This window comes from Xiphophorus maculatus, chromosome 8 (assembly GCF_002775205.1).
Source record: "Xiphophorus maculatus strain JP 163 A chromosome 8, X_maculatus-5.0-male, whole genome shotgun sequence".
Lineage (NCBI taxonomy): Eukaryota > Metazoa > Chordata > Actinopteri > Cyprinodontiformes > Poeciliidae > Xiphophorus > Xiphophorus maculatus.
In genome coordinates, this window is record NC_036450.1 from 26,662,465 (window position 1) to 26,681,397 (window position 18,933).

The 18,933-nt window shown below is 40.1% G+C and overlaps 1 protein-coding gene across 1 annotated transcript in view; it reads left to right on the top strand.

Moving 5' to 3' along the window:
- The window catches only part of LOC102217204 (GDNF family receptor alpha-2-like), a 119,687-nt gene that overhangs the window by 43,994 nt on the left and 56,760 nt on the right, over window positions 1–18,933 (top strand). The window contains exon 3 of the mRNA XM_023338157.1: window positions 10,247–10,324. Coding sequence (XP_023193925.1) covers window positions 10,247–10,324 — 78 coding nt within the window. The remainder of the gene's footprint in view (window positions 1–10,246; window positions 10,325–18,933) is intronic.

Sequence of the window (18,933 nt, forward strand, 5' to 3'; positions counted from 1 at the left end):
GAGTTCAGAAGCTTGGAAACTGCAGCTGTGGGGAGGCAGCACTTGGTCCCACCAAGTGTTTTGCACAGCTGAATGGTTGCCATGGGACATTAAAGAATTTATCAAACATGCATGATTCCCTCATTAGAAACATTGGTTTTTAATGAGGAAATAACATTACAACATGATGTAAAGCTAAAAATAGTCAACTTTACATAACACTGCACCTTTAAGAGTGCCCCGCAGGAAGAACCAAGGCTCTGATCTAAGATCACCTTGTGCTCTTTATGTTATCAAAGCCAGAAAACGTCCCATCAAAGGTTAGGGTCAGCCGTTTGACCTGTGACTCATCAGCGTACTGCACAGGGAAACACTGACTCTCTGCCTGCAGACAGCATCCTTACCAGCAGATTAAAGCTGCTCCTTCACACACGTACACACACGCCCTCACACCTAGACACACACACGCAGTACAGTTTCTCTTCTTTTTGACTAGCTTTGGGTTTTAACTTTTCATGTCTGCAGTTCTTCATTTAATCTGAGTGTCCAAGAATTATGTTCACATGAATGCTCACTCAAATGAAATGAAAAATTACTGCAAATCACATGCCAAGGTAGGACAGTCTGATATTAAAATGATGAAACTAATATGGAATTTTTGGACATAAGGACAATTAAAGCATAAAGATGACAATCACAAGCCAGATATAGTATCAGTCCACCTCATCAGCTGATTTGGTGGATCAGATGATCAGCCAACACAGAAGTGTACTTTTCTACAACATGCTGCTTGTTTCAAAAGCACCAGCTTCCACATGGGAACATTTCCAGAAATGTTTTCATCCACTCAGAAAAACGACCCAAAATGCAATTATTTCTCCCTCAGACCTGTTGGTGGCGCTGAACCTGGAGTATGGGACATGGGCCTAAAGCCTTCGCCTGAAGTTAGCCGTAAACACAGCAAGAAATAATGAATGGTGAACCACTAAGGCGAGCTGAGTCTTCTGTAGAGATTCCTTATCAAAGGTTCTGCAGTAGCTGCAACTTTATCACAAACATTCACTAAAATGCAGTTTCCATGTGGACAGATGATTCAAATCTTTCCCATTTTAGAAAAACAATGTTCCACTGAAGAAGTTAATTCTGGTTCTGATAGAAAGGTTCTACAGTACACAGTGTGTACAAAGCTGTGTAGTTGCAGACCAGTCATGGCGGCCATGCTGACCGCTGTCCAACATGCTGCCAAAGCCTCAGCACAGGCAGCCGGGGAAACTCAGTGTTGATGGCCAGTGGAGTCGGTCCGGCTGAGAATGCTTGAGGTAAAGTTTGGGTGGAGGTCGAGGTGGTGTACAAAAAAATTTAACAAACATTCCATGAAGATTCTCCACTGCTTCCTCCAGCTATTGAGCAAGATCATTTACTCTTACTGCCACCAGCAGACTCTCAAAGTCCCCAGCAGTTCAGATCCATGTTGTTTCCAGAGGGTCAGATGCTTCTGTCATTTTCTATGTGGTGAATTTCTGCCAATGTATGTAAATTGTAGACATGAAGTGTCAGTAGGTAACTGACAGTGAGGTCCAACAGAACCAACACTGAGGTTCTTTGACAACTTTAGGTACAACTGTGCAAAACAAGCTGGCAGTCGGTCCAGCCTTCACGCCTCTGCTCTAAAGCCACATCTCTTCTTGTGTCACAGAAAAGACAACGAGCTGAGAGAATGTGTGACAGGCTAATAGAGTGAACCAGGAAGGTCTCCAAGTTTGATTGCAGACACACAAACTCAGGAGATACAATCTAAATAGAGAGTAGGAGAGAATCACCCTGAGCTGAAGACAAACAACTGTTCCCAGATAGCATTAGATAAGCCTTGTTCCTGGTGTCTGGCTGAGAAAGGTCTGATTTCTTTGTTTGCTTTCCACTCTCACAATGTGACCATTTCAGTCTGTTTGCTGCTACAGTTTTACAATCAAATTGCTCAGCTGGAGCTTTGACTGCTTGTTTACAAGATGCCATTAATCTGAGTTCTGATCTCTGCAGCTGCATTAACAGCAGAACTAAAAGGAAAAGATTAAAGGAAGAATCCTATCGTCAGTATCAAAGCAAAGGTTTTAAAGGGATCTTATTCCACCTGATACCAGCATCTTATATCCAGCAATATGACACAATACTGAGTTGTTTAGCCAGACAAACAATTAAAATAAAAATAACGTCATTCTTTTCCAGCAGTTTGAACATTTTATCCTCCTGCGAACAGCTGCAGGTTGAAACGTTTTGCAGATTCTCTTCAAAAACTTCAACGAGTCAATGAGCACAATCAGACCTGCAGGCAGCAGAAAACCACCAGCCATTACCTTCTCCACAACCACACCGGACCTGAGTGCTGTGTTTTCAGGTGTGTGTAGAGCTTGAGTAAGCAGAGCGGTGTGCGTGTGCGTGTGTGTATGCCCACAGGCTAAATGTACATATTACAGCTTCATACATAAACAGCTTGTGTGTTTACCAGCTCTGCTGTTGCTGCTTGGCCCCCGGCTGGATCAGCTGTGCTCCCTCACATCTCTGCCTCCTCATTGATACATCACTACAGAGGCTGGAACACACACAAACACACCCCCGCACACACACACACTCCTTCAGAGACCCTCCGCTGGTTCCAAGGTGGCTCATTATTCAGGAGCAAATGAAATATTCATCAAGTGAAACACAGAGTGTTATCATTTGCTGTGCGAGTGAGCAGAGGATTTCAATAACAATTAGCTTTAAATTGCACCTTTGCTCTTCATGTCTATTTATTCCAGATCTTTAGTCACCTCGTAGGGTCAGTGCTCATATTTTCAAACATTTCTCAGCGCTACCTCGTACATTGCCATGCTAAAATATTCACACCCCTTGAACTTTTTCTCATTGTGATTATGACAGCATGATGGGAAACTTTAATGTATTTACTTTCATGTGACTGTCAACACAAAGCTAAGGCTTTATGTAAGAAGTGATTCGTCTGTGGGCTCAAATTGCAGTAATAAATATTTGCTGCTGGTGAATCAGACCGTGTTGTGAATGGAGTTCTGTAACCTTGTAGAATGACATAACTGAGAATGTCTGCTCTCTGCATGTTGACATGGGAATGTGTGTGAGGGCGTGTGCGTGGGGATATGTGTGTGTGGTATATAAATGTGTGCCACTAAATCAAAACGTGCAGTTGTAAATACATGCAAATAATATCTGAGATTTTTTTACTTTGTGCATCAATGAATTTATGTCTGAAAAATATTTGTATTTGTAAAAAATAATAAATATATTTTTTGTTAATGTTTTGCTCCTTCAAACAGGTTTTGTGATTGTAGGATTGCCCTATATTGAGCTCACTATCATCCATCCCCTCAGCATCATACTGCCACCACCATGTTTCAGTGTTGTCAGATTTGCCATGGGCCGCTTGAGTGTGTCTCTGGTTTAAAAAACGATTCACACTCCAGACTGGATCCAGTACAGGTGTACCATTATATCATTTAGAAGTTTTGATTAAGAAAATACGGGTATGGATTAGTTTAAGGAAAAATTATGTAAAATGAGCATTAATTTGGAACGTTTTTATTTACATTTTAATTTAAAAAAAAGGTCTGTAGAAAATGAATCATACCATTCTCAATAATCTGTGGAAGAATGTATTCAGCAACAAAACGCTTCTAATAATTGCTAATAATTGATGAGAAGCTTAAAAGAAAACCATATTTATGCTTTTTAAAACTCTGAAATTTCCAGGTTTTTTTCTAGAATATTTTTGATTATTGTCAAAACAGATTAATGTCTGATTTGAGAATCTGAGATTTTTTTTTTTTTGCAGAAATGTACTATGTAATACAATAGCTGTAACATGCCATCATACATTTGATCAGGTTTCCAGTTGAGTAAACATTGATGAGATGTTGACCTGTCTGCTCTGGTCCTTGTTCTCTAATAAACCTCTGAGGCCAAAACAGAACATCTGCATTTATACTGAGATGATACAGATGGACTCTAATTAATAACGTCTGAAGCCATTTGATTGCATGGAATTTTATTTAGTGGCATCAGAATTAAAGAGCTAAATAAAAATGTACTTTGCTATTTTGAAATGTTGCCTTATAGAGCCCCCCCCCCTCCCCCCCCCCCCCCCCCCACACACACACACACACAGACAGTATGCTTATTTGAGTAGTGATGGAAAGTTGTTTGTGCCATTTTTCAGCCTCCAAGCTTCACATTGTTGGATGTTGCTGAGGAAAGCAGAATAATTTTTCGTTTTATTTTGGGTCTTAAAAGTCATTTCTAAAAGGGGGAAAAAGCAGCTCCTCCAAATGTGGCTCCTGCCAGTAATTCCAGGCTCAGAGCAGCACTCTCCTCAATACCCCTACTTCTTCTTTCATCTTCACTCAGCACCAATCTATGGACATTAGCTCAGCAGCTAGAAATAGACTGAAGTCTGCATGTCAGCATTTATTTAGAGAGGCGGCAGAAAACCGTCCACCCCAGTCCACATTTCTGAGAATGGACTCGGGGACATCTGGTGTCTGAGTCCCAGCACACCAGAGCAGACCGGAGCACCATCGGACTGTTAGCCTCTCAGAAAACACTCAGTGAGAGTGAATTAGCTGGAACTCTGCGGGTGTGATGGTCCCGTCGCTGTGAGCAGAAGCATGAGCCGAGCCAGAGGAGCGGCGGGAGGCTGTGTGCAGCTAAATGCCAGACTAATGTTTACGGGTGGTAAATGACTGCAGGGGGAATTCAGGCCGGCGTCGATACAAAGCCGGAGTAAACAAGCCCTGCGGTTGGCTGGCATGCTAAAGTGTGGCGCAAAGATTAGAGACAAAACTGTGAATGAGCACAAGTTGTTATTTGGAGATCCTGGCTGCTCTCCAACACTCCCACACACTTCAGTGGAAATGTCATCTGAATGCAGAGTGAATAAGTGACTCTCTGCTGAGTGTTTACCTGCTGGATAAAAGGACATGTGGGTTAATGGAATCCTCAGATTTGCTCATTTTAGCGGGGAAAGTGTCAGTTTGCTCAGCTGTGGCTCAGAGGGCATTCGGTCGCTCTGATCTTTCACCGTCAACACATTCTGGACAAGGTCAGCCGTCTGTCCACCAAGGACCTGGAATGACCGAGCAAGGAATTATCCAGAACAAGAGCAAATCAAGGTTTAATGTAAAATCTAAAACAATGACAGTAAACACTCAGAGAGCTTTATCTTCTACAACAGGTTAGATTGTAAATCCACCAGGGCAACATCCTCTGAGTTCAGCTCTTGCTCATCCATCCTCACACTCATAACACTTGTTGGATTAACTACATGATGTAAAAAAGGATTTTCCCCCCAACGGGGAGAAACATTTCTATTTCCATTTCAGTTTTTTGTCATTGAGCCACAGCCATCGGAAATCTTTAAGACAGTTGATCACGTTATATAAGTTGTTAAATGATGTGAAATATTTCAGTTGGACAAGAAGCCAAGATAATTAAATTAACTATAAAGCTGAGATATTTAATGCGTTACCCCTTAAATTTGCCCAGAACATTTCAAGTATCATATTTCCATTTCTCCTAATAAAATGGTTATTTTTAGCCACAGCATTCCTGATCTGCAGACTCCAGCTGCTCCAGCTGGTGATGCTAGAGCCTGTGACAGAAAAAAGTTAGTCAGTCTTTGAAAATAAGCCTCCAAATATCAAATGGGATATTCTGGGAGGTGTAGATAGGTCTGGGAACCCTGGTAATTGCTGACAAGACGTGTTGGGAAGCTGCAGGGTGCTGTTATGAAGACATCTACAGCGTGCAAAGTTTAAGTCTCCTAAACCAGAGAGAACAAGTTCTTACTATTCCCAAAGCATTTGGAATTGAACCTGGTGGAGCTGGTGAAGGATTCTGTCACCTCATGGTGTTCATTCTCAGCATCACAACCAAATTAAGTGTCTGATTTTTAAACAGAATGTACCTCTGGATTCTCTGAGATCGCATTTGTTTTTAATTGGCACTCGATCAACAAAGAGAATTGAATTGATCAAACCAGCAATCGTATTTGTTGGTTTTAAGTCCCAGTTCTTCTTTCACTTCTCCCAGGTCAATGACCAATGAGCAAAAGTGCAATTCTCAAAGTAAACTGAAAACTGTCTCTGATTAAAGCTGAACCACGTTTCTCTCAAACTGTTTCCTCCATCATTTTCTGCTTGGATTGTCAGAGTTTTAAAAATGTATATTTTTAAACTATTAATGCCTTGGGAGCTAAGTTAAAGGACACTTGTTAAACTGACTGAAGCATATTTTTGTCCTTTCTATGGCATTGTTATGCCTATTAAATAAATAATCTAGAATAAAATGCGACTATACAAAGACGAGCAATTGTCTTTGGAAAAAAGAAAAACTCAGAAGGAAGTGGTGATTCATGATAATAAAAAAACAAATACCCTTTACTGTTATCTTGACTAATATTCCATGTGCATGTGGGGGTGGTCAGGTCAGAATATTTTTTTCACCCCATAAATGTCAAACAACAGAGAGAGCATCACAGATCATACAGAAGCTTTTTCATGTTGTCAGAGTGATAATTTCTTTGGTGTAAAAATTTGCATAAGTTGCTTGAAAAATTGATTCCAAATAACTAAAACTTTGCTTCGATCACCTGCTGATTTCTATTTCAGAAACTTGGCGCTGTGATATGAAGGAAGTCTGTTTATGTGAGTATATAAAAAAAGCAACAGGCATAAATTATGTGATAGTGGAAATGAGTTTCTCACTATCTTTGGGTTGATTCCTCACCAGGCCAATATTATAACAACATAGCTGAGGATGGAACTTGTCTGCAACTCACAGCTCCTCAGTAGATCTCACAAGATTACAGTGATCTGTGTTGTTTTCTAATTAATCTAACAGAACTAAACGGAGATGAAGGAAGCAGGGCGTTGCTGTTGCTCTGTTACCTTCTGTGATGGGTTGAAAATGCTGTATAACAGTTGTCTAAAAGTCAGGATGTTGATCTTGTTGAACATTAACATTGGGAATACAGAGATCTCTAAGCTGACTAGGTTATTGCAACATACTGTATGCTGGTTTAATAAGAAATGGTTAGTCCATCTTTTAGTGGTCCAGAATTCTGCTTCCTGGTCACTGACTCGCTCAAACAGCAGAACCATATGACCCCTGAAACCCATGGAGTCCAAGGCTGTCCACTCAACTCCACCCCAGACTAAAAGCTAAACTCAGAACACATCAGTCATCAGACACAGAGACTAAATTCACCTCTCACAGATCTCAATACTACAACCATCTCAACCATCTGGTTTATCTATCATGTCTTACTCACAGAACCTGACTCAGTTCTACAACATGCAACCCGGATTTCATCCTACATATAAAGAACATCAAACAAGTTATATCAGCAGATGAATATTCAGACATTGTAGAATCAACTGGATTTCAAAAAGTAACTAAACTGAATTTAAACCCAGTAGGAACTTTGGTGGAGGGTTAATGTTCTTTCTCTGGAGAATGTTGATAGCTGTGACTGTGAGTCAGTTTATCGTAGACTCCATGTCACCATTTGCAATATGTGACATATCAGAGCCAGTATACGGGTTGTGTTTCAGGAGCTGAATCTGTCAGATCAGACAGAGATCAGAGAAATGTTGCTTAAAATGGTTGTTTTTTTTCCCTTTTATCTCAACCAAAACCTCAACCTGCCAAAGCAATTTCTCTGCTCATGTAGCTCTGCAGCCACTAACGCACATTTGCGTTTGTAAGTCATTCTGATTGGTTGCCTGAGTTTCCCTGCTTGCTTAATGTCAGCATGGTTTCTGCAGGAAGAGAGGAGCTGATGATAAGCTCTTAGCCATCAACGTTTTGTGGGAGATTCTCCTGAAGTGACATTTAGTCATTTTAATGTTCTGTTTGTCTTACTGCTGAAAACCAACAACAGAGCAGCAGCAGGAGCTTCTGATGGCTGACTGGGAAAACAGAAATACAGAATGCAGAAAGTAGGATAGCAAATATATTTAGATATATACGCCAGCAACAACTACAATGTAATAACTTGCAGTGAGTTTTTTTTTCCAGCTGTGGAGGAATTTTGGTCACTCATCTTTGTTGTAATTCATCCATAATGACCAGTTTTCTAACATGAACAGCCACAGCATCGCAAAAGGATTCATATCAAGACTTTGACTAGGTTATTTCAAAGTCTTCATTTTATATTTCTTCAGAGGTGGACTTGCTGTTGTGTTTTTGGATCATTCAAAGTATCAAAATCAAATCTCAGTTTATCGCTGCAGCATATTTCAGCATCAACACAATTCAAAGTGCTTTACATCATGAAAACATAAGAACATAATAAATTGACCATGTATCTGACAGCCACCGAATGTGAAAGCAGTAAAAAGTATTTCATTTTCTCAAATGCCATCATCAAAATTGTCAATACACATCAAATATTTTGATCAATATTCCAGTTATTATTTGACTTGATCCTGCTGCAGAACCAGAGTTGGTTTCAGTTCAAGGTCTCCAACAGACAGACGTTTTCCTTCAGGAGTTTTTGGTCGAAAGCAGAATTCATGGTTCCATTTATCACAGTGAGTCTTCCAGGTCCTGAAGAAGGAAAAATCCCAAGACCATCACATTACCACCACTGTACTTTAACTAATGGTATGTTCTTTTTCTGAAATGCGGTGTTACATTTATCTCAGATGAATTTGAAACACGTCTTCCAAACAGTTCAACTTTTGTCTCAGCGGTACACAGAATGTTTCTCCAAAATTCTTGGGGATCATCAAGATGTGGCCTGGAAAAACTGGCCCTTCAAAATGCCGGCCCTCCAGGACCACTGTGGAAGACCCCTGATTTAGACTGCATTTGAAATTGAAAGTGCGGACTAGGCTTTTCTTTTGCCCTTCAAAGTGCTTTTGCAAAGTCCAAAATACAAATACAGTGAACCCTCGTTTTTCGAGGGGGTTACGTTCCAAAAAGAACCCGCGATAGGCGAAATCCGCGAAGTAGGAACCTTTATTTTTAACAATTATTATACAATGAAATACTCCATAATACATTGAAACCAAAGAACAAAACCTTTTTACAGGCCCAAACATTTGTTTAACAAATAAAAAGTACTGTATAAACATTTTATTTTTTTTTTTATAAATAACTACTGTACTGTAAAATAATCATTTTAATATGAAGTGAAAGCGGATTCCCGTGCCCGAATTACGGAGATCAGCGCCGCCCCACCGCGACCTGAGTCATTGGATTAGAACGGGAGAAAATAAAAAATGATTAGGAAAAAAAACTAAGTACAGTAGGACTAATAGTGACTCACGTGTATTTCACTGCTCTTCTGACTGAGCCGCTGCATCCTGACTCCGCTCTGTAGCGGGTTTTTTTTTCTTCTAAAGCCCGCGGTGCAGGTGTTTTTTTTTTGAGAGAAGAACATAGTTATCGGTAGCTGTTGTCGCTCTTTTTTCTAATGGGCAAAAAGATTCTTATAAACCGACATGCCACCATCGATTATGTTAAATATGGCAAGCTGTTTTACGTATGTGTACATATTAAACCGTAACGTTGTTGACACACAGGTAGAGAAGAAGTGGAGAGACTGTTTAGCCAATCAGAATGCAGAACACAATGCATGATGCAAATCCGCGAAGCAGCGAGACCGTGAAAGGTGAACCGCGAAATAGCGAGGGTTCACTGTATAAATATAAAATATATATATAAAAAAACATTATTCAGTTCAAAGGTCTGAAAAATGTGAAGTTTTTCAAGGCATTCGTGGCCAAACCAGAGGCTGACAGGAAATCCAGCTGAAGTTGTTTTAATATGCAGCTGAATCTTGCAGTGTTCTCTGATCTTCACAGTTTCTCCTGTATTTCCTCCCGGATTTTTTCTTTTGTTGAACAAATCTGCCAAATGTGTGTGGTTAGCTTTTTGTGTAGTAAAGGTCAACCAGCATGTGTTTTTTTTTAATGTTTTTTGGGCTCTAGTGGCCTTTACTGACAGCTACCAGATAAGACGGAGGCAGAGAGAGAAGGGAAGACGGGCAGCAAAGGAATCAAGGTTGGGAATAAAACCCAGGAATCTGTTAGCCTCTGTATGTGCAGCGCAGCTCTCTACTGCTGCACTTCAACGCCCCAGCACAGCGATTTTAAAGACATCTCCATGTTGATCCAGATTGTTGGGTGGCTCAGTTGTTGCTGGCTAATTCGTGCACCTGCTGAATGCTTTTCCTGTTTCTGCTGTTTCTCAGGTGAAGAATTCTACGAGACGTCTCCATACGAACCCATTCATTTCTCAGAGGAATTCAGACACGCCTCCATTATCTCAGGTAATACTGTGTGTGTGTGTGTGCGTGTGTGTGTGTGTGTGTGTGTGTGTGCGTGTGTGTGTGTGTGCAATGCATTAGTGATTCTGTGTTTTTTCAGTAGAGTTGAGACTTACAAACACACACACACACATTCAAATGTTTAGGTTGATGCAGCAGTTGTTTGCAGATGGGACATTCCCAGGCTGGGTGGGATAAGCCAACAGCTCATTCTGCTGGCTCCTTCTGGGAGCCACTGAATGAATGACTTTGTAATTACAAATGTCAGCGAGGGAAAAATGAGACTGTGAGGCTAAACCAAAGCTTTCATGAAGCCTTCCAATATGTACTTCCAAAGTCATCATGGAAGACATCATAGTGTCATTTAGCAGGCGAAAGATTTTTGTTTTACAAATGAACCATAGGTCTACCTATGACCTGGTGAATACATACTAAATGTTGCAGCTCTGATCAGACTGCAGCCATGACGATAAGACGTCTGATATGAGAAAAAAAAAAGAACAGCAGAGTGGAACACATCTGGAACATCATAACAGGCTTGAGTTAATGAGCTGATCACTAATGATGGGACATTATGGATTTATGTTAACATCTGTTCGGTATGAACCTAATGAAATGTTACAGATGTCATCTAAAAACCATTTTATTCTGTCTGATTTGAATTTGAGTTCACACTGCAATAAAAGCAAATATGAAACAATTGGGAGCACTTGGTGTGCCATATAGTAGAATAGAAATTACCTTTATTGTCCCACAGAGGGGAAATTCACTGCAACAATTTTTGGCAGCAGTGTTAGGATTTCAACATCTATTTATAATTATATGATGCTGGGTCTTGATTAAAATTTTAAATCAAATTAATTGCAGGGTCTGCAGTTAAACATGTGTTAATCAAAAGCCATATATCGACAAAAAAGCATTTGTAATTTATAATTGAGCAAATAGAGATAGGAGCTCAACAACAAAGTTCTAAACCATCAGATTGGAGAAAAGTTCTGTTCTCTCCATTCGTCTTCCCAGAGTTTCAGGAAACTCTGATTATTCATGGAGCTTCTTTAGAAATCTGGACTGTGGACGCTGACATTAATGTAATTTTAGGCTCAAATAGCTTCGCTAACAGGCTAACTCCTTTTAGCACAACCTGAACACAACAGTAGTCCAATCAGATCAGAAATGGACCCTCAGTGGGCCGAGAGAAACCTCTTCGTCGTCCATTGCTGCTGTTTGTGGATGTTACATGTGCATCAGATTTGCTTTTGGTATTTTAGTGGGATGTCTGGCGGAGGAAGAAAAAAACACATGAACACCGTACATATGGTGAAACATGGCTGTGGCTCAATGGTGCTTTGGGGCTGCTTTGCCTCAACTGGCTCTGGAAACCTGCAGCATGTGGAGGCCAAACAGATCCAATCAGATCGCTGAAAATCCTCAGAGAAAATGTCCTGCTGTCTGTGAGGAAGACGATGGTCAATGTCATGCCCAATGGCTGGGGATGACATTGTTTGATGTGAGGAGATCACCAAGGCCTGGCTTCAGAAGAAACCAAGCCAAGAAACTAGAGACCATCGTTTTAACGCTGTTGAAAATCTCTGGTGGGTTTTGAAAAATGTGGTTGCAACAACAAACCAAAAGTGTTAATGAGCTGGAGGGCAGGAACACTGATGGTCAGTGAGACTAAAGGTTGCTTTACTGAGTACTGAAGATGCTAGACATGGATTTGCTCAACAATTTTAAGATTGTATAGTTATTAAAAATGGCACATTTGCTTAACTTGAAATATTTAAGAAATTGAAATATATACTGTGTTATTTTTTGGTAGTTTATTGCAAACAGCTGCTGTTTTTCTTGACTTAACCTGAAGTGCTGGTGGCTACATTTTAGGTGCAACTGTTTAGTTCACAATAACTGATCCTGATGATCATCCACCAAGGAAGGAGTGAAAATTTAGATTTTTTCTTGTTAGTAAACAACAGTCTCTGGAGTACCTGCTCTGTTTTCTTGCTTCCTGGTTTGAAAACGTGACCTTCTTAGAATAGTGCAGCTACTTTCAAAGTCATACAAAACATCTGCACAGGTGTTGTGTTGTATTTCACTTCTGGACACTATGATAATAAGAGAAAGTGTGGTGCTAGTGAGCTCAGCATGCTGTCAGATTGATCTAAATTCTGCCTTGTTGTTTATGAGCCTGCTGTTTTTATCGCCACATGATGCCTGCTGCATAATAATCTCATCTATCAGAGTTCAGTCAGGCAGCATCGATTAAACCACTTTTCAAAGATTTGATGTGTTCGGTCCCATCATTTTCCATCACTAATTAAACCAAAGCAAACACGTGACGCCAAGGCAAACAGAGACACGTCTGAACCAAGTAAAATGTTAAACAGCGTGAAGTTTTGACGCGACAGTGTTGGATGTGGTCTTCGCTTTCTGATTGGCTGTGCGTCACTGAACCTGCTTCACAACTCGTGATGTGTAAGGGGTTCATGCGCATTTTCGAAAAGTGTTTAAATGTCAGAAGCCCCGAGCGATACGTCATCATTTACACTCTGCGTGTGTGTGTTTTTCTGTGTTCAAACAGCTGTGAAATAGACTCACAGTTCTGTAAATTGGCCTCTGCTCTCTCAGATTAACACAAGTACAAACACAGTCAAAGCAGGAGAGCTGCAACCAATGCAACTTCAAAAGCACTTTGTGTTTTCATCTTCTACATACACACCCCCTCGCCCGCACGCACACACACATTGATAGTAGCAGGAGGCTCATTTTTATACCTTTTCATATATTTGTTAATTCGAGGTCCAAAGAGCTTCAGAGAACATAACATGGATGTTTGATGATGCATGTGCAGGACTGTTGCAGGAGCAGTCTGTGTTGCTGTTTGCGGTCAAATCAACTGTCAAGCAGAGTGTGAAAGCGTGATGTGAGCATCAGCAGAAAGCCTGTCTGCCAATACCTAAGCGGATGAAGAGAGGGATGGAAAGAGAGGGGGAGTGTGTGATGGGAGGAGGGCAAGATGAGAGGATAATGCAGAATTGTGTTAAATAGCAGTGGCAGAAGAAAGAGCACTGGAACATTGAAATAAGTTTCAGACAAGACTGTCACGAATTGATTGGAGAGCAAGGCTGGGCATGACAAAGTGTGAGTCTGGAGTTGTGTGTTTCTGTGTGTTTTTCTATGAAAAACAGTGGGCTGTGTAGAGCCCTGAACGCAGCAGCTAGAAGATGTGAGTGAGGGGTAAATAGAGTTGTAGTCATTACTCATACAAACATGGCTGTGAAATTTAAATGTCAGCACTGAATCTGTAATGTTGTCCTATGCAGCTTTTAGCAAATGAATGGAGTTTCAGTTCCCATCAGAACACATTGTTTCATGGTTTGTTCACATCGCTTGTGAACACACACACAGTTGAAACCAGATATCTACATACACTACATGCTTTCTTCCAAAGTTAGAAGTTTACATCTTCTAACAGTAGGCTTTACATCAAATGTAAAGCCTGCTTGATGATGATGATGTCATGGAGTTGTAAATCTGTGATTACATCATTAACTGGGCATCTGGTTGATTAATATTTCCACTTCTATGGCTGTTTTCTAAGACAATACCTCACACACACTGCTTCAATATGGGATGTCATGGAAAATCATGAGAAATCAGCCAAGATGTCGCCTCCAACTAGTCTGGTTGCTTTGTGGGTAATATCTGTTTAACAAGTATGTCCAAGTATAACACCATGGGAATGTTTCATCACCGGGGAAAACAGAGGCACAAAACTATTCATGCACACACTCATACCCAGGAGTAATTTAGAGGGACCAATTGATCTAACAGTCATGTTTTGGCAGGAGGAAGCCGGAGTACCCAGAGAGAACCCACACATGCACAGGGACCTCAGGACCTTCTTGCTGCAAGGCAACAATTCTCCCCACTGGGCCACTGCTCAGCCCCACTCTGCATTTGTGTCAATTCTATTCCCCTCATAATTGATTTGGACTGCAAAATGTCCTTGTTTAACTCTGTAGTAGAATTTTTTATTGGTAATCAGCAGCAATTTCCCAATCCTGAAGAGAAATGTCTTCTCTTTCAGTTCGACGTACCAGCAGAGGGAATGTGGAAGGATATTAGCCAGAGTGACACTGTCACACATTAAGACGCTGAGCTGATAGAAGCTATGTAAAAAAAGAAAGAACCCAAAAGGCTCAGTGACCAGTGGAAGAGGCATTGCTTCAATAGAGTGAGATATTAGTGCCAAGAATATGACAGCCAGCAGAGGTAATATGACACTATCAGGTGTTAGAACAGAAAATGAAGCTGAACAGAAAACTGCAGAGGTAAAAAAAAAAAGAAGATTAGACTGACAGTAAAGAGAATCAAGAGAACAACCTCTGAGCTGGAAACTGTAAGAAAATCAGCTCAAGTCCCTGTAATTGGATTTTCACCAATCATATGTAGTAGGTGTTCACTTGAGCCAACTTACCAATTCTTTGTCTTCCTGGTTTATTTCACATTACATCTGATAGTGTCATTGCGATGTTATCACCAACGCAAGATTATCTAATATTATGCAGCCATTACAACCATACTTGGAATATTCACAAAAAAAGGTATGATCAGTGCAGATTAATTGTCAACAAGATGATTGCAGTGCAGCATAACCTAAGCTGATGTAGGCCATCTGTTCAAAATTCTGATATGATTTCTGATTTTGTAGACCAATTTCTACCTTGACTTGGTGAATAATGGAACATTGTGGCTCTGCTTTCACATTGTGGTTCATGACTACCACTCTACTCTTCTTTTATTTGTTCCACCACATAGTGAGGTGTGTGGTAGTGAGGTACATGTACATGTAATAATCAATGGGAAAATGAAACTGACAGCAACTAAACCCAAATAAAAACATATATCTGCTGAGCTATGAATAAATTTGGACCTAGACGTTTCTCTATTTATTTAATATTTAGAAAACATATATATGTTTTTACTTTCAACATTTTCTTGAATTAAGTAATCATAATTAACTTGTAAAAAAAAGTCTTAGCAGAAGTGATAATTGGACAGTGTGATGTATAGCAGGCACATCTTGTATTGAAGACACTGACTTCTGACTTGGATGCAGCCATCAAAGGTTCAAATCCCAGCTGTGTCACTCATGCTGCATGTCCTCTACTGTCTGTCTGAGTATTGTGATTAAAGGCCACAATAATCAGAATAACCAGTCTTATTCTACCAGGTAGTAAAGTTATACACCAGATCACCTTACGCTGAATAGACCATACCCAGCATTTTGTTTGTTTTAGTTAGAAATAACTGAGACTAAAAAGCATCTAGCTATTATTTCCTGATAATCATGTGGAGACCCGACTTGGTCATTTTGGTCTTAATTTCTAATTTTGTTAATATTAGCCTTTGGGATTTATGAATGTTTATTCATTGGTAAATCTAGCCTATTGTTACACAACAGGGTCCAGTATGTTGGCTATTGCTCTTAATGGAGTCGTGTTGTGTTTTAGGTTTTCCATTGAGCTTCAGATGTTGCTATAGTTAAACATATTGACAGTAATTTAATCTATTTCAGGGTGTTTTATGAACATTTTCCTGTTAATGTTGGATCTGTACTCTATTTGTTGGTTTATTTAATGTTTCTTCCTGGTTTTTGGAGTCATTATCAAAATCAAGAACATATGTGGCAATAAGCAAAAAGGTGTCCTGTAAAAACCTTTACAATTCTAAAATCTGCACTTAATTGCACCATTCTGATCCTCTTAGGTACCTGACCTGATCACTTAAGTACTAGATCTCAGCCTACTTAGAAAGCAAGAAAGGGATTGCAAAGGGAAGCACTGCAAAGAAATCTTCGAAGAAAAGCGGACAAGGAGAGGACAAGATGAAAGGTGACAAGAAGAGACTGGACGGGATGATAAAATGAGAGGAGGTGAAAAGGAACAGGAAGAGAGGTGGAAATGAGTTGGGGAGAAAAGATAAAATGAACAAAGGCAATATGGGACAAAAGGAGGAGAGGAGAGCAGGGGAGGGGGAGAGGAAATGTGAGACGAGAGCTGGAGAAAGCAGAAAGCAAAGGAGAGTTGATGGCAGCAGAAAAGAGAGCAGAGCAGATAATCTATCCACAGGGGAGAGAGGTAAGACGTTTCCTCCTGACACAGCTTCATCTGTGTGTGTTTGTTCAGGATGTGGTTCACATGGTGACCTGAACACTCAGTTTTTTGGGATGTCAGAGGGAGATGCTATCTTCCAAAGACATTTGGCACAGTGGATCACAGAATACAGGAGCAGAACCTTTCTGGGGTGTTAGATATTTCTATGCCACAAAAAAATGTAGGCAGTTCTGATGGCAATCTGGCACTGGCATGTTCTACTTAATAGGGTGGCTAGTGAGTTGCTCATTTCAAACATTTTTTAAATGAACATCAACTCTGTGAACTGATTGGACTTCTATGTGTTTCTCTAGTCTGATATTTTGCCTGGCCTGTTTTATCTGTTTTAATCCAGTAGTTTTTGTTCAAATGTTCAAATATTTCTGGTGGTAATCTTAGTCTGTTGGTGTTTCAGTGGTTTCCCATCCACCAGGACTTCAGGTGGAGGTGTTCCACTGGGAGGTGTAGTGTGGAAAAGTGAAGTCATCCGTCTTCCTAGGCTGTACAGCAAATAAAACTGCTTCACTGTTTTCCAGGTTCACAGCAGCTTTCAAAATGGCAGCCGTCCCATCAGTCTCTCCCCCACGTCAAGTCCACATTCAAACCCCGCCTTCAATTTAAATCAACCAAATTCACCTCACCCTTCCAGAGTGGGAAAGGGAAAACTAATTATACTTTTACATAAATCATGTAAGTTTTAACAATTATTAATAGTGAAATATCAATGAAACATGTTGTGTATATCCCTTCCTATAAAAGAACTGGGTTTGAGGCAGGCCTCCTCTTTAGCTGGAACACAAGATGGCTGCCACAGAGGACACACCCCCATGTTAACGAATACTTCAGCAGTACATTGGTACACAACAGAGTGTTCACAATTTATGCCACTCAGCTGATCCCTACTGTCATAATGTTTAATTCAAGGTAAGCAAGATAAACAAGGTGGACCAAGCTTTTATTTACAAAAAGAACAACAAGCAAGATGAGAGCAACTGGAGCATGAGTCAGAGAGAGAAGGAGAAATTGTATCAGGAAAGTGAAATTTCTTTTGCGTTTTGTGTTTACATGAAAGTTCCACATATAAAACAGAACTGGCAGAGCTCAGGATCAGGTTTAAAGCAACGTACTGCTGCTTTAAGCTCTGATTCTGGCTTGTTGACCTGTCTGCTGGGTTTTGCTGGGTTCTGCTGGGTTCTGCCGGGTTCCTTGATGGGTTTTAACACTTAGTGTTAGAACTTCCCTAACACTTCCAAGGCCTTTGAACTAGTTGAATTTCCTTTAAATATTATATTTATTAGCTTTTCATTTAAAGTTACAAAACCACATAGAATTGGAAAAAAACAAAACAAAATCACAATACTGGCAGAAAGGAAAAATAGAAAAACAACAACAACAAAACCAGTAAAACAAAGACAACGTGCAACTGGACTTTGATGTCATAAAATTATTAAGTGGGGCAACAATCTGATATATGAGCTCATGTTATCTCAGTTAACCAGACTGTGTGATGATTTGATAATGAGCCAGGAAAGGTCCATCTTTTTCTGTGTTTTTGATTCTTGTCCAGACAAATACGTTCCAGTCAGATAGCGGATGCCATTTCTCCTGGTCAATGTTGGAAGATTTTTGAAGCGGTAGATTTTCTGTAGGATTAGCTTTTTAGCAGTCACTATCAAAGTTGCAAAGCAACTTGAAGTTCCTAGGTAAAGTCCAGACCATCCGTGGAGCATCTGAGTCTTGCAATATTTTAAATGTCCATTTGGAGAACCATCTGAAAACTGCAGACAAATAACCAAACAGCTAAGGACAAAACCAGAAAAGGTCCCTTTAGCGTAACCATGCTCATCACTCTGACACGATATTGATGGAAAGATTTCTGCTTGACTTAGTTTTTGAATATTGTAGTCTATGAATGACGTTGAATTGAATCAACCTAGAGCAAGAATGTCTGCAGCCAGAGTGGACCTGTGATGTGTCGCTCTCACACAGTTCTGTTGATACGTCTGTCTGACTGCCCACGGTTCCCGCAAATAATCTGAGGACACAGGAAAAGTGAAACAGTTGACAAGTTTAGACATCAGGTGTTTGGAATCTGGGGCCAATAATAACTTATCATAAAATAAATGTGATGTGGATTCAAATTGCTCAAACCTTTGTTTCACATAATTTGGAGATAACAGAAAGAATGTAAGTTGGGAATGTCATATTTATTATACAACTGCACAAATGAGGCAAAGCAACAAACCACATCCAAATCAGTTATAGTTATGATACCTTTATTTTCCCAAATAGCACATGTATCATCTAACAGCCCAGGTCTACAAACAGGATTTTGGCAGATTGCGGCATATATAGAGTGTTGGTGAATCTGATTGGCTTCTTTAATCTGTTTTAATATTTGCAGTGTGTGACCAGAATAAGTTACCAGTAGGTGATCTTTAGTTACTAATTAAAACA